The 25,387-nt window shown below is 34.7% G+C and overlaps 2 protein-coding genes across 3 annotated transcripts; one reads left to right on the top strand and one right to left on the bottom strand.

Annotated features, from left to right (window-relative positions):
• Positions 1-564: 564 nt before the first annotated feature.
• Positions 565-11,912, top strand: spaca6 (sperm acrosome associated 6). Its single transcript, XM_051132028.1, has 9 exons — positions 565-1,158; positions 3,413-3,499; positions 4,483-4,554; positions 5,148-5,171; positions 7,026-7,103; positions 7,658-7,758; positions 9,857-10,013; positions 10,112-10,292; positions 11,792-11,912. Exons 1-9 carry the CDS (start codon positions 954-956, stop codon positions 11,889-11,891), a joined length of 1,005 nt encoding a protein of 334 aa, XP_050987985.1. The 5' UTR covers positions 565-953; the 3' UTR covers positions 11,892-11,912.
• Positions 11,913-18,931: 7,019 nt separating this feature from the next.
• On the bottom strand, positions 18,932-23,773 carry has1 (hyaluronan synthase 1). Of its 2 annotated transcripts, none has more exons than XM_051130489.1 (5): positions 23,656-23,773; positions 22,668-23,355; positions 22,326-22,551; positions 21,897-22,029; positions 18,932-20,413 (listed from the first exon to the last, which is right to left on the bottom strand). In XM_051130489.1, the coding sequence occupies exons 2-5, from the start codon at positions 23,334-23,336 to the stop codon at positions 19,738-19,740; spliced, it is 1,704 nt and encodes a 567-aa protein (XP_050986446.1). In that variant the 5' UTR covers positions 23,337-23,355; positions 23,656-23,773; the 3' UTR covers positions 18,932-19,737. The 2 variants fall into 2 exon arrangements, with proteins under 2 accessions (XP_050986446.1, XP_050986447.1); XM_051130490.1 differs by having other exon boundaries at positions 22,668-23,219; positions 23,656-23,768.
• Positions 23,774-25,387: the final 1,614 nt, after the last annotated feature.

Genomic DNA, 25,387 nt, shown 5'->3' with positions numbered 1-25,387 from the left:
AACACATTATCATGAAACGTTTTTTTTTTTTTTTATTTCTCTTTCAAGAACAAAAATACAAAGGTACTTAACATCAAAAATAAAATAAACAGAAGTAAAAGTGGGGGACACATATAACAAGTATGCATCATGGAGGGTAAAAAATTAAATTTTACAAACATTTTTTAATATTAGAGACGTTTTTATACATTTCTTGTTTCAGATCAATGAGTCATAAAATATATTAAGGTCTTTACAAAAAAAAAAATAAAAGAGGGAGTAATAGACATTATTTTTGTTTTATGTATATGGAACTTCCCAAGAAGTATTAACACCTTTAAAGTGTTATCTACTACATCTGATCCAGTATTGCGATTCAAAAAAAAAAAAATCATAGATTCATCTATTTTAATTATTTTATAAAATATATCAAAAACCAACCTAGATACCTGCTTCCAAAAATCTTCAGGGTATTTACAATTATGAAATAAGTGTGTAAGTGTTTCATTTTCTAAATTACAAAATGAACATTTAGGTGAGACATCTTATATAAACTTGTTAATAAAAGAGTTAGAAGGATAGTACCTGTGCAATATCTTAAAATGTATTTCCTTGTATTTGGGAGTAAAAATTTATTACATGCCGACCATATTTTCTCAGTATAAGGTATGAGGAAGAATCCCACTAAACATTGGACGTCGGATAGACGTGCAGATTTTTGTGATGTTTGTGTAAAGTAAAAAAAAAAAAAAAAAAAAAAAAAAAAAAAAAAAAAAAAAAACAGGAAGTGTATCGGGACCAGTATGTTTACATCTAGTGAAATGGTCTGTAATGTGTATTGCAGGGCCCATGAGATAATTATGTCGTCATGATGATGTAATCTTTAAACGGAATTTTTAAAAGTTGTTTAGTTTCAAGCAGGTTGAGGAATAATATGTATAACAGGGCCAAGAACAGAAAAAAATTGATTTGCGATGATTGTAAAACTCTTGTTTTTCAGCTCGGTAATTAAAACAGCTTTGAATTGCTACCAGTGCTTTATCGATGTGGATGACAGTCTTCGTTTGTGCTGGGGCCATATTCTCACCGAATACAATATAAGGAATGTAGACTCATGTTTCAACACACTTGATCGCATATTCAACAACGAATCAAGAGTAATTGAAGCAGGAAAAGTAGGTAAGAATTAAGAAATGACACATTATTCGTATTATGCTACTAAGTAATAGGCCTACGGTACGAAAAGCTGTGTTTGTGTACCCACGACGCTCAGCGTAACTGAATTGACAAGGCAGTAAGGTCTCGAGTATCTTTTTGCTTGTAATAAAACGCGTACTTTGTAATAAAAATATTAAGAGCATAGATTTAATTAAAACGATGTTTTAGTAACGTTAAGTATAAAACTTTATTTCCGCTACGATAGGCGCCATAGCTGAGCAATGGTAAGGTTTATTTCTTACAAAAATGTAAACAATATGCTTCCTTTGGAAAAAGTGGTTACATTCACTTTGCTCTGTACTCTGCAAAGTTTATTTTTTGTGCGTGAATAAATGTGCATTTCTGTTAATCTTATCAATCTCTATCATTTCAGCTTGAGGTCGATGCGAATGTCAACATTTTTTCTTCCTCAGTAGCATAAAGCCCCGATCACACCGAACGCGTTTTTTAGTTCTGAAAACGCGAGGCGCACCGCACAGCCTTTTTCTGGTGACTTTTTTTAAAAAAAGAGCAGTGCGTTGCGGTTTTTTATGTTGCTAGGCAACCATCAAATCAGCCGTCCTGTCAATCTAATCAAAGGATTATAGCGCGAGCGCTCTAAAATCTTTGTTTTTTAGCTGTTAAGTAAACTGTCATATCAGCAAAAAACTTAAAACATACAGCTCCGGGTAACCCGCGATAAACCGAAACACAAAAGTTTCTCTTCCATCACTGCAGTCTCCGGACTTTTTAAGCGTCAGTAAAACTTTCGTCACTACAACAGAAGGCCCGCCTCTCCATTCATTCGATTGGATAATGGAAAAAACCGCGATGACGTCGGGCACTTTTCTGCTCAGAGTTGCTTTTTTTCAACTTCAGGCGCTCAGAGCGCTCCTGCAAAAACGCGAGGCGCAGAAGGCGGTTAAAACGCGAGGCGCTCGCGACGCATAAACAGCGCGCATAACGCTCACTGCCAATAGAAAACAATTAAAAAAGGCGCCTCTCGCTGCAAAAACGCGTTAGGCCCCGATCACACCGAACGCGGTTTTTAGTTCTGAAAACGCGAGGCGCACCGCACAGCCTTTTTTTGGTGACTTTTAAAAAAAGAGCAATGCGTTGCGGTTTTTGCGGTTGCTAGGCAACCATCAAATCAGCCGTCCTGTCAATCTAATCAAAGGATTATAGCGCAGGGGCTCTAAAATCTTTGTTTTTTAGCTGTTAAGTAAACTGTCATATCAGCAAAAAACTTAAAACATACAGCTCCGGGTAACCCGCGATAGACACCAAAAGTTTCTCTTCCATCACTGCAGTCTCCGGACTTTTTAAGCGTCAGTAAAACTTTCGTCACCACAACAGAAGGCCCGCCGCTCCATTCATTCGATTGGATAATGGAAAAAACCGCGGTGACGTCGGGCACTTTTCTGCTCAGAGTTGCTTTTTTTTTCAACTTCAGGCGCTCGGAGCGCTCCGGCAAAAACGCGAGGCGCAGAAGGCGGTTAAAACGCGAGGCGCCCGGGGCGCATAAACAGCGCGCATAACGCTCACTGCCAATAGAAAACAATTAAAAAAAGGCGCCTCTCGCTGCAAAAACGCGTTCCGTGTGATCAGGGCCTAAGGGGCCGTTCACATTTCGCGCCTAAAAACGCGTGGAAAACGCTAGGCGAGCCGATTTTTCCTCCTTTCCAAAGCGCTCTGTAGCTTGCGCTCCCGTGGCGTCTGCCGTTCCTAAGCGAAGACGTGGAAGTTTCATCCAAGGACAAACGGATTTCCAGCACTAAAAATCACTTGCTGTAGCTCTGCTACTAAATTTATTTAAAAATGTACAGCTATGATCAGTTGTTTCTCCATCTTGGCTGAGCTTTCAGTGTTGTTACGGGATATGATGAAGCAAATTGGTTGAATCTTGTCACATGACCCGCGGTGCGCTTGCCGCATTCTGAAAAGTTGAGATGTTTTCAACTCGATGCGGCGCGGACGCGCCTGAAAAAAACCGGGCGCGTCGCACCTCGTCGCTTCCGTTATGAGCGCGGCTGCCGCGCAAAAGACGCCATATGTGAACGGCCCCTAATTCAATTCAACGGAAACGTGCAATGAAGTTTCACGTTGCTCTGACAGTAAAAAAGTGTAATTTTACGTTAAAAACTGAGGCTGCAGTTAAACTTAACGTTATTTAACTGTACAGAATTTGTACAGTTTACATTCTTGTACAGCTAATATTTGTGTATCTCTTTCTTAGGAAGAGGCTATGACGTGATGTTGAAGAATATCTTGATGACTGAAATTATGCCTATAGTGGAGGAATTTGACCAGCAGAAAAATAATGGTAACACATTTATCTAATTACAAGTCTTAAGTAGTAACTGTTGGGAGTACACTGTAAAAAATGAAAAACACAATTTGTTGAGTCAGCTTAAAATAATTTGTTACCCTGGTGCCTTAAAATGTTAAGTTCAGTCGACTAAAATAAGTTTAGTCAACTTGAAATGTTAAGTTGTACTAAGTAACAACTTAGATATTTGTGTTTGCTAAACTTAACAGATGGGTAACCCAGCTGCCTTAAAATTTTAAGTTGATTCAACTCAAATATCTAAGTTGTCACTTAGTATAATTTAACATTTCAAGTTGAATAAACTTTTTTTGAGTTGACTGAACTTAAAATTTTAAGGCAGCCAGGTTACAAATTATTTTAAGTTGACTTAACAAATTGTTTTTTACAGTGTAGACCCGTGACAGTTGATTAGGCCATAGCTTGAATATTTCCTTTCAGACGTGATTTACTGGATATAAGGAAATGTTACGGAACCCTTATTAGTGAACTCCACCAATACTTGGATTACAAAAGGATGACCTAGAGACTTACACAATGTGTACTGAAAACTGATATGTACAAATGTGAAAATGATTGTCTACACTCACCGCACACAGAAACACTGACTGTTTATGAGATGCTGGGTGTTGTAAAGCTGTAAATCTCCCCGTTCTAGTGGTTTGATTACACACAGGCAAATCGTTAATCCTTTGGAAATGATATATTTGGTCATCCTAGACAATACAATTTGAGTTTTTTTCTCCGTAAACACTTCAACAAGAACTGCTTCCTTTAGGTGGTTTCTAATCATCCAGTAATTAAATTGTGGAGCCCATGCTTCTGTCAAACTGTGGAAAGCAGAAACGACAGACAGAGACTGGCAATAAATATCAGGGAGAGAGCCTGATAGAAACAGACATGTAATCTTTGACATACACACTTTGACTGAAATTGAGATAAATGGCTCTGTCCTTCTCCCCTCTCCTCCCTTCTTTCAGATACAGTGTATGAATTCAGGCTACAGGCAGCAGCAAACAATTTCATTGCAGCAGCCTCAAGGCTGCCCAGAGGTGAGACTTGCATTATCACTTCATTTCTTTTGCTTGGTAAACCATGAAAAACTGGACCTGAGCCTTCATCTTCAATACTTTCACTTTTCCCTATAAGTTCCATCACACACTGTAAAAAAAAGTAAAAAACACAATTTGTTGAGTCACCTTAAAATAATTTGTTACCCTGCTGCCTTAAAATTTTAAGTTCAGTCAACTAAAATAAGTTTAGTCAACTTGAAATGTTAAGTTGTACTAAGTAACAACTTAGATAGTTGTGTTTGCTAAACTTAACAGATGGGTAAGTAACCCAGCTGCCTTAAAATTTGAGGTTGATTCAAATCAAATATCTAAGTTGTCACTTAGTATAATTTAACATTTCAAGTTGAATCAACTTTTTTTTGAGTTGACTGAACTTAAAATTTTAAGGCAGCCAGGTTACAAATTATTTTAAGTTGACTCAGCAAATTGTTTTTTACAGTGCAGTTTCCGTTTACTTCTTTTTTAAATCATAGCAAGTTCTCCCACTCTGAAACTTGATGCACCCAGCCACCTAAGTATTACTGTCTATTAAACATGGATATCTAAAATGTGCTTTTTATCATTTCTTGTAGCCTCTGGATGTTTCCCCCCATGTGGTGAGTAACACCTACAGTGTATATGTCATGACCCTCCTGATGAAGCAAAAAAAGTGCTTGTTATGTACTTTGAGGTTTCTCAGATTGCCACACTGACATCTCTGAAAGAACCTTAAGGCATTTTTTAAGGCTGAGTCCTCAATCCTATTGAGTGCTCAAAAAACTCAATATATATTACAAGTGACTCTAAACAATTTCCCGTATGATGGTGTTACTGTAAGTACCACTGACCATCTTTAAAGTTCTAGCAGAAATGTATGGGTTCCATCTTTTCTTGTTTGGTTTTTCAGAACAGTGATTTTAAACTAGTGCGTTCACTGAAAAGTTCAAAGAGAAAATGACAAGCAGCTTAAATTGATAGAATTTATTTCCACTTATTACCATTTATTTCTGCTGTCTGAACATTGATCAGAATCACATGATTTTCTTTTGACTTTTTTTTCCTGTTTTAAATTTTAAAGTTTTAATGGATAAATTAAACTTTAGTCAAAAGTATATATAATTCATTGAACAATTTAGGGGCTATTTATTAATTGTTTTACTATAAAAGAACCCTATGAATTTTTTCAAAAATTATTTTTATGGTTTAATTAATATTTTAAAAAATAATGAAATGAAGATTTAACATTTCCTTTTCTTTTTGGCAAATAAACTGTTAAAATCTATTTCTTAAAAAAAAAAAAAAATTGTTTGTTCATCTTTTCTCTCATTTTTTTTTTCAAATATAGACAAAATTACATTATGTTTCCTGCTGAATTTTTTGACAGTTAGAGGAGAATGTAGCAATATTTGTAATTTGAAATAGCAGGGTTTCATTTATTCATTCATTCAAATACAATGATGGTACATTTCCCACAGTTTTATTTTTTAAAAATTTATTTATTCATTCATTAATTCCTTTATTTATTTATTTATTTATTTATTTATTTATTTATACATATTTTTTTATTTATAGTTTAAATTAGAGGGGGTTATAGAAATATTATTTTATTTTTATGCAGACAAAATTACAGTGTATTTTTCTGGACCATTTTTAATAGTTAAATTAAACTTTAGTCAAAACAAATTTAAGAACAATTTATTAGATTTGTTTTTTTGTTTTGTTTTGTTTTTTTTACTATAAAAGAACCCTATAAAATATTATTATTATTTTTTAATTCTTTGTTTTATGGTTTAAATTTAATCTTTTAAAATCATTAATGAAATACAGATTTAACAATTACCTTTATTTTTGAAACATAAACTATTAAAAGTAAAAATTTAACAGTGAATATTACACAGTGAAAAAGTTGTGTGACATTCCTTAAAAAAAGTTTTTATTATTATTATTATTATTATTATTGCTTTAAAAAAGACACTCTACTGTAGAAATCAAATACAGAAATTACAGAAGTAGTAATATATAACTGTCACAATTTCTTCATGTTAAACTAAATTTTTATTTTGATTTGTTGTTGTGAACCTTTGAGTTTCTGTGTGTACAAAATATATTTTTGTATAATATAAAATAATAATAAAATATATTTTATGTGATATAATATTTTTTATTTTTTACAGTATAAATGGGTGTTTGAATATAAAAGTATGTAGCTGCCTTTATATTTTAGAAAGGAGATCCTTTACAGAGGGATCATCATATTGGGGGGTCCAACACAACAAAATTTAGAGACCCCAGAGTGGCGATCTTTTAATTTTTCCTATGTAGACGTATTTAAAATCTTCCATATACTGCTCCTCTTACTGTGTTTTTTTTTTTCAAATACAGTTACATTCTTTCAGAGACTACAAAAAAAAAAAAAAAAAAACTTGTTGTACGAATCGTGAACGATAAATGGTATAAAATGTATTGTTTAGGTTTCCAGGCACAAGGTGCTGTTTATAACTGTATGACCTGTCAGTACGACTCATGTGAGTTCCCGCTGGATTGCCCCGGTGAGTTGACAGGCTCCTTTACATGTGTGCAGTTTTCTGTTCAATATATTATGATATGTAATTCTGTGCAGTCCCTCACTCACGCACTCTCTCCACACTTGACATGATGGATATGTTATAACTCAGCCTGACAGAACCACCTCTGTAATTATGTAACGGCATTTACGCAGCGCAAACATCTACAGCTTTTAACTCTACTTAGGAGCACAGCGAAGTTGTTAAGCGAAACCTTGGGCCTTGACACACTTTTACACATAATATCATTTCGCACAGATAGCCCTGTGGGTCACCTAAGATGGCAGGCCTTCTCCCACACACTGTGGTATTCATTTCCACTCAGCACAGCTACAATTATTGCTTAGCGTATCGTTTCCTTGGCTGCTCTCAGCAGAGGCTCTGCTTAAATATTATAATTAGGTGAATGGTGGGCAGACTGTGCTGCCTCTGTTCTTCTGTTGACAAAAGGCATTCAATTGCAAGGTGAAGTGTTACAGATCTGCATCTAATGTATTGCTCTGTGTGTGTGTGTCTCTGTGATGTATGTGCTTTCACAGTGAAGGAAATCAAAGTAAAGGAGAACAACAGGACTCAGATGTGGTGTAAGGTCCCTTTCCTGCTTCCCACAGATGCAGAGATTGTCTGGAGATATGCAATGGTGATGAGAACATCACTTCAAACCACGATGACTAACATAGTTTATGAGGAAACTAATAGTAATTATAATTATATATAGAGACACACGCACACACACACACAGACATTTTTTTTTTTAATTCAGCACACTTTGGCAGGTTCAGTGAATATTATTCATTTATTCATGTTGTTTTTATTATTTTTTCAATCAGACAGAATAATGGGATTGTAAAGCACAAAATTGCAGTAGCAATATATTACATTTTATTTTTTTATGCAAGCAAAATTACAGTATGTTTCTCGCCGTTTCAGTGAAGAATCATTCATTCATTCCTTCATTCAGATAAAATTATGGTATGTTTCCTGAATTTGTCGAAATTCAAGGGGGAATGTAGCAATATTTGTAACTTGTTATATTTGTAATAATTTTATTCAAACAAAATGTTTCAATTAATATTTGTTCATTCATTCAAATAAAATTATGGTATATTTCCCCCAATTTTAATTTATTTAAATTTATTTATTCATTCATTTCTTTATTTATTCTTTATTTATTTTGTTTTTATTTATTAATTTATTTTTTTATTATTCAAATGCAGACAAGATTGCAGTATATTTCCTACAGAATTTACCAAATTTAGAGGGGGCTATAGTAATATTAATTTCTTTTTATGCATACAAAATTAAAGTATAAATACTTTACAGTTTCAAATACTTCAAATACTTCATTCATTCATTTTATTTAAAATGTATTTATTTTTATTCATTTATTTAAATGCAGACAAAATTGCAGTATATTTCCTGATGAATTTACCAAAATTAGAGGGGGCTATGGCAAAATTATTCTAATTTCATGCAGGCAAAATTACAGTATATTTCTTAGTTTCAAATATGGTATATTTTCCACAGTTTTATTTTATTTTCATTCATTCATTCATTCATTTATTTGTGTATTTATGTATTTATTTATTGCAGACAATATTGCAGCATTTTTCCTGCAAAATTTACCAAAGTTAGAGCGGGCTATAGCAATATATTTGTTTTATTAGACAAAATTACAGTATATTTCTTATAGTTTTAATTACTTCATTCATTCACATAAAATTATGGTATATTACTTTTTGTTTATTACTAAAAATTCATTCATTAATTTCTTTATTCATTATTTATTTATCTTGTTTTTATTTATTTATTATTCAAATGCAGAAAAAATTTCAGTATATTTCCTGCTGAATTTACCAAAATTAGAGGGGTTATAGCATTATTATTTTCATTTTAATGCAGGCAAAAATACAGTATAGTTCTTACAGTTTTAATTACTTAATTCATTAATTCAAATTAAGTTATGGTATATTTCCCACAATTTTATTTAAAACTTATTTTTTTATTATATTCATTTATTTATCTTGTTTTTATTCATTTATTTATTTATGTATTTATTTATTTATTGCAGACAATATTGCAGCATATTTCCTGCAGAATTTACTAAAATTTGTGAAAAATTTACTAAAATAAAATTTTCTTTTTAAGCAGGCAAAATTACAGTGTATTTCTTACAGTTTTAATGAATTCATTCATTCACATAAAATTATGGTGTATTTTCTACAGTTTTATTTATTTATTTTTAATTCATTCATTCGTTTCTTATTATTTCCTGAATTTACCAAAATTAGAGGGGTTATAGCAATATTATTTTCATTTTATGCAGGCAAAATGACAGTATATTTCATACAGTTTCAATAACTTAATTCATTTTTTCAAAATAAAATTATGGTATATTTCCCACAGATTTATTTAAAACGTATTTATTTTTATTAATTAATTAATTTATTTATTATTTTTATTTTTTTTTATTTTTTTCTTTCAAATGCAGACAAAATTGTAATATATTTCCTGCAGAATTTACCAAAATTAGAAGGGGGCTGTAGCAATACTGTTTTTTTTTTATGATATTTCTTACAGTTTCAATTACTTAATTCATTTAGCAATTTGGGATGCTGCAATATTTGATGTGTGCAAGACAGCATATTTGAATTTAGAGTTTCTTACTGAATGTGACAGTACTTCAAAGATCAGAATTTCTAACTTTCTGCCTTACAACCACTAAACTTGACATACAGGAGAGAACGATGTTGATGGATCGGTTTGATGAGGTCACGGCTGGAGTGGATCCACTTTACTTCATCCCCTCTGCCCGGCCAGAGCACTCGGGCACTTACCAGTGTGAAATATTCTCTCAGGAGCACTCACTCGTCCGGATCTACTACTACCTCACAGGTGACCACTCACATCTATGAAAAATAATGACATTCCTGTGATCTTGCCATTACTGACCCCTCTCCATATATACCAAATATCTGTGGTTTTCACCTCAGTAGTCCCTATGGCACAGATAGGCCATGCAGAACTACAGGATATCTTTGAACAGGCTCTCCTCCCAGGAGGCCAGTTCCCTCCCCTGTCCCATACAGTTCCATTCACCTTATGGCTGCCCAGTCCTGCCCTTGTCACCATCTGTCTGACTGCAATGCTTCTGCTCATCTTCCTAAGTCTAGGGTAAGACACAGATTGAATATTTTGTTTTTTTTTGATCTTTCATTTTGGTAATCCTTGTATTACAGTAATGAAAAAATGGGAAATGTGCCTGTGATAATGTCAATAAATGTGTGGTTGCGTCTCAATCCGCTCCCTATTTCAGTAGGCACGGAATTGGCCATTTTAAGGGTGTCGAAATCACGAAATGCCCCATTCCAGGAATTACATAACGTTTCTGAGGCACTAAACATAAACATAAAATGACTACACAAACTAACTCAATAAACATATTATCACGCGATAGAAGGTTTGAAAAGACAAACCTTTTTTTTTTTTTTTTGTAGGTTTCAGCATAAATCACTTGACAGGTAGTAAACACATCTAGTTAAAGGGGTCGTATTATGCTCTTTTACAAAGTCTTGTAAAGTTAGGCTAATCCCCCACCTCATCCCTACCCTCCCTCCAACAATTTAAATTTCCGTGGGCGGGATTTATTTGAATGATATTCTAATGGACCGCGTTGTGACATCATTACATGCAGAAAAACATTGTAGTCCAAAGGAGCCGTTCATTGTAGTTCTCGAAAAGGGATTTTTTAAAAACAAAATATCTCCTTTTGAATTGGACTTTGAGATTTGTAACTTTGTAGATCTTTTTTATGCCCAAAGATACACACCACACATTGACTAAAGTTCAAAAAGTCAAAAAGCATAGTAGCACCCCTTTAACATTTATAATTAATATTCGGCTGAAATGTTGTAAGGGCAATGTGTTTAAGAATAAGAATAATATCAAAAAAGAAATTGTTCTGTCTGTCGTCGATTAATTCCAGCACTGACGTTCTACACTTGCCCATTGACGTTGTACGTAGTCATGCTTCCCAGAAATTGAGTAATAATTGTGCCAATGTGCAGCGAGCCAGGGTACTTACCGGTGACCGAATCTGTGTACACGATACCTGATTCACGAGGTTGGGAACCAGGGAGCTGATTGAGACGCACCCTATGTCACAATACAAACCCAGTCATAAGGGTACATTTTTTTAAATTGACATCTATACATAATCTGAAAGCTGAATAAATACGCTTTTCACTGAAGTGTGGTTTGGATAAGATAGGACAATATTTAGCTGTGATACAACTATTTTAAAATCTGGAATCTGAGGGTGCAAAAAAATTATTATATTAATTATCGAAAAAAATCGCCTTTAAAGTTCTTAAAGTTCATATTACTAATCAAAAATTAAGTATATATTTACAGTAAAAGATTTACAACATACCTTCATGGAACATGATTTTATTAAATATCCTAATGATTTTTGGCATAAAAGAAAAATTCATTTTCAATTCATTTTGATCCATACAGTGTATTTTTTGCTATTGCTACAAATATACCAGTGCGACTTAAGACTGGTTTTATGGTCCAGGGTCAAATATGTTCTCTTTATTTTGGTGTGAAATGTGACCTGGATATGTTTTTTAAATTTCTTGCTGTTTTGTTTTATATTTCCTTGTGCATAGGGCATTGTATTGGTTATCCTATCAGATTGGGACAGATGATTCTGATCCAGCCCAAGAAACAAAATTCACAGAAAAGAAGAAATATGTGATTCACTGCTAATAAAAAACAAAGCAATAAAATATTAAAGCAAAACTTGTTTCACCAGTGAAGGAATTTTCATTTGATCTAGGACCAGATTATTAAAGGATAGTTTAAATATTATTATATAGAAGTCAGCTTTCAAAATGAGCGAGAGAACATGGGAGAGGCAGTGAATCTGAGCTTATGAGTGAAGCTGTTCCACTACATCAAGCCGTAAAGCCTTCTTTATACTACTAAATATAGCACAGACGTGAGTTAAGGCGTTACTCCGTTTTCAGTCTTTACTCAATGTTTTGCTGCTGTTGTCCCAACAACCCACTGGGCGAGGGAAATACTTCATTGTACAGCATTGCAATTTTCCATAATGTTTGTTAGGACAATGTGTATTTTAGAGCTGCAATTTTTTTTACAATGTCTGGATTTTATCACAGGGCTTAAAACCTAATGTGTTTTTTTCATAAATTCTGAATACATTTAAATAAGCAGGTTTTTAGGGATGACCTTTGTGGATCACTATTATCATCACTGGTCATATTTCTGCTTCTCGTCTGCTTTGGCACTGCTTTACCTCTACTTATCTGCCATGAGACAAGACAATGTCCGCCAACTCAGTGCTGAGGTCATGACTGTTAAGTGAAAACACCCAAAATAGAAGACTACATTATGTCAAAGTAAAGTGGAAAATAGGATATTTTAATTCAAAGATGCAACTTCTGCCTGTGCCTCTGGCTTTTAATGTGTGAGGATTTTATGTACAGTTATGCTACTTTTTTCACTGGCTTTTAAAATGAGCATCAAACGACAAAACCGGCAGATTGTCAGGCAGTCTCAGATGCACACTGTAATGTAATTGGTTCATGTATGATGCAACAAATATATTTAGATAAAAATATACGATGTAGGTATAAATATTGTTTTACAAGACTTCTATTCTTTTGTTTTTTCTTTTGATATAATCATTACAAACTTTTGAAAGTGAAAAAAGCCACATATGAGATTATTCTCTCGTTTTTTTTGAGAAAACTAACTCACCAAATGTGTCATGAAAACTTTAAAGATGTTAACGAGGACTGTTTGGTATAAAGTTATGAAAAAAAACTGTCAAAATGTTTGATGACAATCAACATGAAACGACTGTGGAGACAAAAATGTTTTTAAAACACTGCTGGAAGCCAGCATATGTGTCTGTAATTGGATGTCGACTGAGAAAAAAAAAAATCATCTATAGGAACTGCCAATCCTGTGAAAACAAACAATCTGTCTACAGGCAACAACACTGGGTCTGTAGTTCCGCCTATGTTCTGCGTGACCTCTGCGTGACCCGACGTGATTCAATAGTATGTGAATGCGCATCCCAGATCCTGTGCTAAAAGTATACAAATTTTTATTTTCAGAAAAAAAAGATCGTTTCGCTAGATGAGACCCTTCTTTCTCGGCTGGGATCGTTTAGAGTCCTTTGAAGTTGCATTTAAACTATATTTTGGAAGTTAAGTCCATTATATGGAGAAAAATCCTGAAATTGTTTTTTCAAAAAAAATAATTTCTTTACGACTGAAGAATTTTCGGATATTTTGCATTTTTTGTAAAACCTGCTTTTGCAAACTAGTCCTAATTTTTTCACCCAATCGGAACCAAACCACTGCAGGAAGATTCTGGAGAGTGAATATCAGTAATTATCTAAATAATTGCCTTTACAAAATCGGCTATAGCTTTTGAACGGAACGAGATATCGGCCATAACTACGCAACTACTTGTCCTGTCAACATGAAAATTGGTATGCACAGTCTTGGTCCAAAGTGCCACAAGTGGCTATGAGGACATCTGCACGTACCTCAAAAAACATAGGCTAGTGAACTTTGAGCATCTATTAAACAAGGTTAAGGAACGTTGAACGGAACAAAACTCGATGGGCCTGTTTGGCTCATGACCCTGAAGGTCTGTGAGAAATATGAAAGAAATCAGCCACTGGGGGGGCGATACCGCATTTTTTTCAACGATTGTATATTGTGCAGATTTCCACATACACGTTATTCGTATGGTATGATAGACCTCCTTGTTCCAAACAACTTTGCCTCTGCAACCACTGCTGTCAATCAAACCATCTGTTAAATGGAAAAAAATACTGCAGTACAATTATGTGGACTCTCTAGGTCAACAGTTATCAAAAAATATTGAAATTTACCCTTTGGGAGGCTATAACGGGATCGTTTAGAAAAGTCCAAGCCTGTCCAAATATACCCAAAAGCCTATAAAGCCTAAACAAAAACTCAAAACTTCATGAAACCTGGTGAGCACATGCAGCAGGTGATTCTAAACAAGCATGCAAGTTTTAGGGAAATGGGACCATAGTTGGCGCTACAACAAGCATAAACGTTAAAAAGCATCATATCTCTATGGTAAATTACCAGGAATTGCCAAAATGTTTTTTAATCGTTGATTAAGGTGGTTGCTAAATAATATATAATGTCTTGTTTAATATGTGCTTAAAAGTCTTGAAGTGCTTGAACCCTGGTAATCACTGTTTGCAGCTGTATTACATTTTTTAAAATTTTGAATTCTCTCATCATTTACTCACCTTAGTGTTGTTCTGTACTGTACGACCTGTATGAAAAAAAGAAAGAAAAAGAAGCAGCCATTTTGAACAATGTTCCAACTGTTTTTGTCTATTCACTGAAAGTGAAATCAACTTCAAAACACTGGACCTCACATACGGCCGAGATGTTTTTGAAATTATCTTCTTTCGTGTCATTCCAGTTTGAAATGAGGGGAATAAATTATGTTTTTTAACTTGAATTAACACTTTCCCACCAAACACAGAATTTTCCAGGTTTCCCAATCAAAAAAAAAAAACAGGTGAGGAAGACGCAGAAACAAGCAATCTCATATGTAAGTTGATGCATGTGAAAATACACAGCATATAAATGAAAACTGCCTAACGTTACCCTGTTAAATGTTGATCCAGGAAGTGGTAAAGGACTGAATCTCAGATTTTTGGTCAAAATGTTGCTTTTTTATGAAACATACCTGCATTCAAGAACGCTTAAAGCTAGAATAAAACAGATTTTTTGTTTAAAAATAGAGGCTCTGTCAGCGCCAATAGCCTTGTGGTTAGTGCGTCGACATGTAGAGCCATTGCGCTGCGGGCGGGCCGAGTTCAAATACCGGCTCGTGGACTTTTCCCGATACCTCCCACTTGCTTCCTGTCAAAAACTACACTGTCCTATCTAACTAAAGGTATAAAAACAGCAAAAATAAATCTTTAAAAAAAAATAGAGGCTCTGTTCTTAACAAAAAAATATTCTGGGAGCCATGAAATTTTAGTGAAAATTATCAAAAATGCTGGCAGTGGCAGGCATATTTTTTTAAAAAAACTCTAAAAAACGGAATTAAGCCGAAACAACACCAACGAACGACTGTCCACCAATGAATGGTGGCGGTTACAATGATGACATTAAATTTATCAATGAAGCTGACTCATTTGTGGTTGCTATTGTGGTCTTGCTTTGTTGTGGCGTGTGAGAAGTGAAAAAGAAATGACATACTGTAGGTTAAACATACTGTATGAGGCCTACACAGCCCCTCTTACTCACAGAAATCTGTTTCCGCTTTTAATCGTTCCCAGATGTGCGGTCTGGGTCTGTAGACCCTTTGACGCAAGAACAGGCTGGGCAGGATCTGAATAATTGGAAACATTTGTGGAGGATGAAGATTCATTTTTGCCATGGGTTCACTACCAGTAACAGAAAGAGTTTTTTCATTTTTCTCAAGAGCAATCATGATGAGTATTGCGTATTTAAGTCATTACGTATTTATATCAGTGCCAAACTTTATCAGACCAAATAAAACATGACTAAACAAAACAGACACAACTGGTTGGAAAATCACTGGTTGATGTCCATAGTGACTGTTTTATCAACCTCTTGGCACTGAATGAGTAAGAATGATATAGGGCAGGTCCATTGCTGAACTAGTATATCACTCTCTCTTTCATTGTGACTGGGTTGAGTAGCTACACTCACTTCAAAACTTAAAATCACTGTCACGTTTTTATAAAAGTTATTAACATTACTTTGCATTGTGATCACTTTTGTGACTGAGCTATAATGTACGCATTCTAAACCCTACAGATGATTAGAATATTAATCAGCTAATTAAAAAATGTAATTTGAGCTCAAAACTGACAGTCAACATTTTCTCAGGCGCTTCCTTTCATTTACCATTAATTGCTTATAATACAAGCCTTAATATCATTGCATTTTACTGTTCTTGTTTTCTTAAACATGTGGTTTAATATTCACAAAGTTTTTTCTGTTTAATGAACATAAAAACATTAAAATAATTTTTTCAAGAAGTACAGTATTTAAAAAATGTCCTAAAAGGAGCACTGCATGTTGAAAACAACCCAAAAAGTCATAAACTCCTTATACTTAAACTTTTAACGGTAATAGTCTTTACATTTGGTTCTACATAGAATTCTCTAGTTTATGTTTTTGTTTATAGCATTAGTTCACCTAAAAATGAAAAGTCGGTCATTAATTACTCAACTAACATGGTTTGGAGCAGCATGGGGGTGAGTAATTAATGACAGAATTTTCATTTTTGGGTGAACTATCCCTTTAAGCAGTTGTTATATTGCTCATATAGTTTTACAAAGATCATTATACGGCTTTTATTCTTGTTTCTGGCTGTTTGTTTTTTGTTGATGGTTTTATTTAAACAAATTTTCATTCGTAACCTCCTACAGTTGGGGTCCACCTTGGTTGCCTTTAGTAACAGTCTAAACATGATACAACACTTAAATGTTCTTCATAAAATGTTTTGCAATTACCCCCGAACTACACCCAGCCCACTCTGATTCAGCCTGTGTTCATGTGTGACAAGGTGCCTTAAATCTCATAAAAGGTTAAATCATCTCCTTCAGATTGATCATGCATATATTATCCCACTGGTCAACCATAACTTATATGTGGGCTGTTATCCAACAGTGTTATTGATTTTGCTGTAAATGACACCCAAACTGATTGTGTCACTACTGGTGTGGATGTACAAGTGTCAGGGAATCCTCCCTTAGATAGCATTTTGCTCATAAATAGCAAAATTGTCTTTAGAGTTGCATCACTTCCAGAACAAAAATGTATAGATAATGTACTCACGCCCTTGTCATCCAAGACGTTCATGTCTTTTTTTCTTCAGTCATAAAGAAATTATGTTTTTTGAGGAAAACATTTCAGGATTTCTCTCCGTATAATGGATTTGTATGGTGCCCACACTGTAAAAAACAAAAAACAGAATTTGTTGAGTCAGCTTAAAATATTTTGCTATGCTGCTGTCTGAAAATTTTAAGTTCAGTCAACTCAAATAAGTTTAGTCAACTTGAAATGTTAAGTTGTATTAAGTGACAACTTAGATATTTGTGTTTGTTAAACTTAAAAGCTGGGTAAGTAACCAAGCTGCCTTAAAATTTTAAGTCGAATCAACTCAAATATCTAAGTAGTCACAGTATAACGTAACATTTCAAGTTGAATTAACATTTTTTGAGTTGACTGAACTTAAAATTTTAAGGCAGCAGCATAGCAAATTATTTGTAATTTATGTAAGTTGTAGTTTATATAAGTTGACTCAACATATTGTTTTTTACAGTGCACGAGTTTGAACTTCCAAAATACAGTTTAAATTCAGCTTCAAAGGGCTCTTAAAAATAAAGGTGCTTCATGATGCCATAGAAGAACCTTTTTTGTCTATATGGTTCCATAAGAAATCTTTAACATCTTAAGAACCTTTCTGTTTCACAAAATGTTCTTTGTGGCGAAAGAAGGTTCTTCACATTATAAAAAGGTAAGAAAGAGATGGTTCTTCAAAGAACCTTTGACTGAATGGTTCTTTGTTGAACCAAAAATGCTTCTTCTATGGCATCGCTGTGAAGAACCTTTTAAAGCACCTTTATTTTTAAGAGTGTACAAGATCCCAGCCGAGGAAGAAGGGTCTTATCTAGCAAAACGATTGGTTATTTTCTAAAAAAAATTACAATTTATATACTTTTTGACCACAAACACTTGTCTTGTTCTGCGTGAGCTGTGTGTGTTCCTGTTTATGACAGTTAGGGTATGTCGAAAAACTCCCATCTCATTTTCTCCTCCAACTTCAGAATCGTCCTACATCGCTGCAGAAGTACCGACCCAGTGTTTACAAAATGAACATGCAAAGGGAGTTTTTCAACATACCCTAACTGTGTCATAAGTAGGAATACACACAGTTCATGCAGAGCTAGACCAAGATGAGCGTTTGTGGCTAAAAAGTATATCAATTGTAATTTTGTTTCTTCTTTGCCTTCTTCCTTGGCTGGAATTGTTTTGAGCCCTTTGAAGCTGCATTTAAACTGCATTTTGGAAGTTCAAACTCTGGGCCATTATACATATCCATTATATGAAGAGAAATCCTAAAATGTTTTTCTCAAAAAAACATAACTTCTTTATGACTGAAGAAAGAAAGACATGAACATCTTGGATGACAAGGGGGTGAGTACACTGTAAAAAGTAAAAAACACAATTTGTTGAGTCAGCTTAAAATAATTTGTTACCCCGCTGCCTTAAAATTTTAAGTTCAGTCAACTAAAATAAGTTCAGTCAACTTGAAATGTTAAGCTGTACTAAGTAACAACTTAGATATTTGTTTGCTAAACTTAACAGATGGGAAAGTAACCCAGCTGCCTTAAAATTTTAAGTTGATTCAACTCAAATATCTAAGTTGTCACTTAGTATAATTTAACATTTCAAGTTGAATAAACTTTCTTTGAGTTCACTGAACTTAAAATTTTAAGGCAGCCAGGTTACAAATTATTTTAAATTGACGCAACAAATGTTTTTTTACAGTGTACGCTATCTGTAAATTTTTGTTCTGGAAATGAGTTACTCCTTTAATTACTCACCCTCATGTCGTTCCAAGACCTTCGTTCATCTTCAGAACACAAATTAAGATGCTTCGAAATATCTACTTCTATATTGTCTACATATTGTTATTTTAATAATTGTTTTGTCAAACAGCAATGTTAATAAGCACACTTTCCTTTAAAAATAATTTATTTAATCTCTTGTATTGTTTAAATAACAAATAATTGTGAGTTCACATTTACACAATATTCCTGCCATTTGTATTTATGAATAAATATACTGACACAACATATTCTGTTCAAGTGCTAAAAGACAACATAAAATTCCCTGTCACATTACATCAGAAAGGATTATCAAGTATTTACAAATTGACACTTATCCCAAAAAAAAGGAGAAATATCTGCACAGTTGTTTGTCATATTTGTGTTAGTAGTCATTCTGACAATAACAAATGCTAAAATATCATCATCACATGATCAGTACTGTTCATTGTGTATGTATCTATTTATCAATGTTCTAAAAATACTGTGTAAAAAACGTGTTGTAACAGGATGTTCCCTCAGTTATTTCATTAGTCATTCGGTATCACTTCAGTAAGCTTAATGATGTATCTTGTTCAAATTCCCTCACTAAAAATACCATATTTCTAAAATTTTGGTTATGCTATATTACTACATTTTAAAAACCCACCCAACATTTTTAAAATGTTGTCTTCATGTGATTGTATTCTGTACATTTCATATAGTCATTACATTTAATGACTGGTCGCTTTCACCTCATTTCAGGAATACCTGGTACTTACTGGACATCATAAACTGCATAAAATATGTGCAATACTTATATTTACAAAAAACTAAATTATAAATAACATTGCGAGTTTTAAAAAAGTCTATAAATAAGATTGCATGTAATCAATTTACAAACAAAAAAAATGTGCAAATGTTAAATAAATTAAAAAATGTGCCAGAGTAATTGTCCTATACATTCACAGTGTAAGTCTGTGAGCGTTTTCGGAATAATCTCCGAAACCACACCCAATAGAGGCCAATCATTAAAAGCCAGTAGCACACGTAAGCTACAGATCCATATATCAAAAACTTGGTCTCCTCTTTCTTTTCATCTGTTGTCCAATCCAACTTGGTTTCTTTGTAGATCGTGTACCCCAGGCCTCCCAACAAAATGGCCGCCCACACTGATAGTGGTACCAGGGGAATATAGTTCCCCACCATCTTACGACGGCCCGATGTGCCCCAGCTGCTTTTGTTCATGGTGATAATGGCAAAGTATTTGGCAGGTAGGAGGCTGGTCATATAGAGGACAGAGTATAAGGACATGAAGACCATCACTATGTTTTGTCGTAGGATGCAGGCATAGGCTGCCTTTACCAGACCAATCAGTTGGATGCAGCACAAGACCCACAAAATGTCCCACAGAGAGGCCGCCCAGAAGAGCTTGATGATGGTTGCAGTGACGAAAAAAGGAAAGATGCCTGAGACAATGGATTCGTAGGTCATCCACAGGTGATGCTTGTGCCACCACATAGCATTATAGAGCCATTCACGAAAGTAGGATTTGGTCCAACGCGTCTGCTGATTGAGCCAGCGCAGGAACTGGGCGGGAGTCTCTGTGTAGCACTTCGAACGGGCAGTGTACCTTAAAAAAAATACTCAGTTAAAACATGCTTGTTTGAAAGTTGACAGGAAAAGAACCTCATGATTTATATAAAATGCAGTATGGTGTCATTAGACTATTTTCCAACATTTGACCAATTGGTATAGACGTTGTTCCTGCACATATATATGAATAACTGAGGAAATGTAGGGTAAGCATTATAATTAGTAACTTACAATGGTTCCAGTATGTTAAATACAAATTCAGTCAAATTTTAAAAAAACATCCTTTAACATCTATATGCTACTTGACTAAAAAGATATAATGTGCCGTTAATATATTACACTATCATTAATCTGATTTAGCCCTACCCTGGAGTTGGTTCACTCTCCGGCTATATAGGTAAGTACACAAATAAATTAGGATGATAATATCACATATCGGTGATCTCACAGGCTGACAATAGAACAATATGATTATGAGAATTGTTATTGTCTATTATTTATTTATTAATCAGGAAGTGCAAAAGCCTCTAAATCCATCTGACATTTCTTTAAAATTATCATTTTTTTCTGGCTACTTTGTATAGGTGTCTATGTAAGTACTGGTATTCCTGATTGGGCTGAGGCTGGAATTTAGCGAGTCTAAAGTAAAAGTATTTGATGGACGTATACTATGCGTCAGGAGCATTCACTGAGTATCATTATCTCATTTTTGAGATGGCTTTTAGCTGGTTTTGCATCTGAACTCTTCAAGTATTCTGTCAGGTGAACAATCGGAATGTTGTCAAACAAACAGTCATGGCTTCGTTTGCACTCCTGTCAAAAATTAAACATGGCGCTGATTATTTTACGATTTCTCTAATTCGTACAATCTGCTTATGCGCTGCTTATATGCTAGTTAAGTATGGGGTGGACCTTCATGCTTTTTATTTCACCTAAACGTTGCTACTGTATGAATCACATTGTACAGATCAAAGAAGTTGCCACCTCATAAAATAGTTATGTTCTACTGACGTAGAGATAGGGTTGATCACATTATAGGCTGACAATAGAACCATATAATTATGGAGAATTGTTGTTTTGTAATCAGGAGGTATTCAGGTGAACAATCGGAATGTTATCAAACAAACAATCATGGCTTTGTTTGCATTCCTGTCAAACATTATAATTAAATGCAATGAAATGCAAATCAATGAAGTTGCCACCTCATAAAATAGTTATGTTCTACTGACGTAGAGATCGGGTTGATCACATCATACAGAAAGGTAAGTTTGCAGATTAACTACAAAGCACGTTTATTGACCAAGTATCAGTTCGAATTTAAATTTGTTTGAACATTCTTACTCATTCTATGTGCCATAATAATATGTCAATATTATTCTATTGACACTCATCACGTCACTACAAGAATTTTTATTAAAATAAGCTGGGAACAGTTTGCAATTATAACATGCCAAATAGTGTAAAAATGAAACCGTTCATTATGTATTTAACTTGTAAATAATAATGATGTAACTACTTACTTTGTAGCATAGCCCATGCTTAGCATTCGATTGGTGAGATGACGGTCATCCCCGAACGTACAGTGGGTGCCAAGAAACTTCTGGTTGTACCAGGATTCCAGAAACTGTTGCAGCAGGTCATTCCTATAAAGACCTGAAGCAAAGATCATAAAACTCAGTTATTCCTACAGCCAAAATATAAAAACTCAGACAAGAGTAAAGACTAAAATGCGCCTGCTAGGGTAGATCAGATGAAAACTGAGCCATCCCACGCCAACAACAATTTAATCAGTGATTCTAAACCAAGGATTTGAATACATGAGAAAAACACACACACACACACACACACACACACACACACTCAAGTATTTGTATTTTATCCATGTGTTTAGTACATTGACCTTAGTTTTGATTTAATGCAAACTTTAGATTGTTTAGTTTCTGTTTTACCTAAGGGGCCGCTGATACAGGAGACACAGTCGAAGAAGGACTGGCAAGACCTCTCAATGTTAAACGCCATCCAGTAGCGCAAGCTGCTCATGAAGCTGATATAAGAGTCTCTAAGGTTAAGGATCATCACGTCGCCTCCCACGGCACCGTATTTCTGGTTGCTCTCCAGCACCTTGCAGAGCTCCACTGTGGCCAGAGGGTCTAATTTTGTGTCTGAGTCACAGACCTGATTAAACAGCAGAAGAAAAAGGAAATGGAGCATTTCTTGGATGGACAATTTCTTAAAAAGCACATGTTTCTTCCCCTTAAAATTCAGTTCTCAAACTTGTAAATATCACTAACCTGTATATAATCCACTGAGGATCCTAATGCCTTGAATGCTGTGTACATCACTTCTCTCTTTCCTCCCCATTTTTGCATGATGCACACACACTTCTTGGTTCTGATGAGTGTTTCAACCTCCAAGCGCTGATGGTCTTCAAACACAACTCCATCTGCTTCAGCTGCACCGCCTTCTGGGACAGTGGGCTTCCAAGAGTGGTAGTTGTTCTGCCATATGTAACAGCCAGGATCCTGGTCTGCAAAGACCTCCCGGAACATCTCCATCATGTAACGGTCATCTTCTGAGTTTCCGTCCACCACCATGACAATGCGTAGAAGCTCAGGTGGGTACTGCAGAGCCCGTACTGACTGAAGGCACTCGCGGAGATAAGCAGGGTCCTCCTGATAGGCTGATATGGTAAAGCCGACAGTTTTTGTGTAAGAGCATGGTTGGCGTCTTGCGTTCATGCGCCGATGCTCCACAAAGGCAAAGAAACTCTGAATTAGGATGTGGAGGCTGAGCAGCACTCCGTAGAAACCAAACGAGATGATGTTAAATGGAGATGTGGCTATCTGGAAACCATCGATGTATGCCCATAACATCACCCCAAGAACCAGGAGAGCAAAGAGAAATGTGAGAATGGCTCGGACCCAAGAGCCAATTTTCCTTAATACTGGTTTGATGTCCATTTTTTTATAGCTAGAAATGCTAGAAAAATAGGGGGGGTGGGGGGAGGGAGTATTTAAAAATTATGTTTGTAATGAAAACACTATTTTAGTAAGCATCATCAACATCAGATCATCATCACCAGACAATGGAAGGCCAGTACACCTCACAGTGATGCTACAGTGCAAATATCGACCAATATTTCACAGACGTAAATGAAATTAATGTGAATATTATGTATTGTATATAATGTATGCTATATAAAAATGAGCTTTAAAGCAAAAAACGAAAACATACATATAAATCCAATCGAGTTAAATGAATCAGCTGATATAAACATACCTATTCAATGGGACAAATCTTTACCCAGGTTTATTCACTCCTCCGGTGACCTGCTCTCCTCCTGAACTGACTGTTCATTCAGGACCTAAAAACTTATAGTCCGGCTCTGAGCTCAAGGGACGTTCCTTCTGCAGATGTGTAATGATCTACAAATGTGACTTAGCTCAGATCACGCCCCTTTCACTTTATTTCCATCCATGACTCACACATTCTACATCAAAACTTAGTGCTTCTCTTGCTGAAATTCTGACGTATTGGGTGTTAGTGTTGGCTCACTCACTTACACTTCACTGAAGATGAAGATGACTGTCATCAGTTTATGTCATTAGGAATTTTATTTGTTTGCTTAGATGCAACATATTCTTTATAGTCACGTTTTATGAAGGTATGCAAAACTATGATAATTGGAGGATCAAGTGTCTGAACCTGCCCTTCATGTTTAAAAATAGAAATAAAATCAGAATCGTTGGTAGCTTCATTTTAATTAACTGTAATGCCTTGAAAAGCCAGCTTCTGTCTATATATGTATATAGAAATATATGTGTATATTGATGAGAAACTGTGGAAGGGACTTCTCCTCTCGATCTTCTTATTGTAATATATGTTTACTATATATATTTAATATAAGAATATACATTGAGGTTTTTATCTGAATCCCTGGAGTTATGCAAACAGGGCTTTTTCACATTTCAAAGTTTCTCTATTATTCTCTATATTCTCCTTGTTCTTTTGCTGAATTTGCAGGTTATGTGCTTTCTTTTTGTATTTGCCATATGCTTTCTGGGCTTGTCAGTGCTCAGTGTCAGCTACATTGCTCAATGTAGTATCTTATCAAGGAAACAGAAGGGTGTAGAAAAAGAAAGAAAAGCTACCCCTTCTCCTCATTAGATAACAGGTTTTTCAGCAGAAACATCAATACTGTCAATTTACTAATATAAGTGGTGCTTTTTGATTGCTCTGTAGAACAATATAGTTGATCCATGGACTCCTCTGCTATAAGAAAACAGAGTGTTGCCCTCTTGTGGTACAATACACGCTGTACTCCTGATATAAACACTGAAAAAGTTATTTTACAAACATTTTTTACAATGAATATGATTTTTTTTTTTTTTTTTTTTGTCTGTACCTGCTATGATTTTTTTTTGACTAGCATGTCATGATTTACAGTTCTAATCAATCAAGCTCATTAATTTGCAACGTCAACTATAGTTGAAGTCAAAAGTTTTCATACACTTTGCAGAATCGGCAAAGTATTAATTATTTTACCAAAATAAGAGTACAAAATGCACATTATTTTTTATTTAGTACTGACCTGAAAAAATATAATAGTTAAATTTATAAAAATGACCCGTTCAAAAGTTTACATACGCTTGATTCTTAGTGCTGTGTTGTTACCTGAATGATCCACAGCTGTGCTTTTTTTTTTGTTTAGTGATAGTTGTTTGTCCTGAACAGTTAAACTGCCTGCTGTTCTTCAGAAAAATCCTTCAGGTCCCACAAATTCTTTGGTTTTTCTGCATTTTTGTGTATTTGAACCCTTTCCAACAATGACTGTATGATTTTGATTTTGAGATCCATCTTTTCACAGTGAGGACAATTGAGGGACTCATATGCAACTATTACAGAAGGTTCAAACGCTCACTTATGCTCCAGAAGGAAAAACTGAATGAAGATGTGTACATTTGTCTTGTTTTGCTGAAATATAATATTTTCACTTAGTACTGCCCTTCAG

Source organism: Labeo rohita, chromosome 16 (genome assembly GCF_022985175.1).
Source record: "Labeo rohita strain BAU-BD-2019 chromosome 16, IGBB_LRoh.1.0, whole genome shotgun sequence".
Taxonomy (NCBI): domain Eukaryota; kingdom Metazoa; phylum Chordata; class Actinopteri; order Cypriniformes; family Cyprinidae; genus Labeo; species Labeo rohita.
The sequence above is the reverse complement of the archived record's forward strand: the minus strand, read 5'-3'. Positions and strand labels throughout refer to the sequence as shown.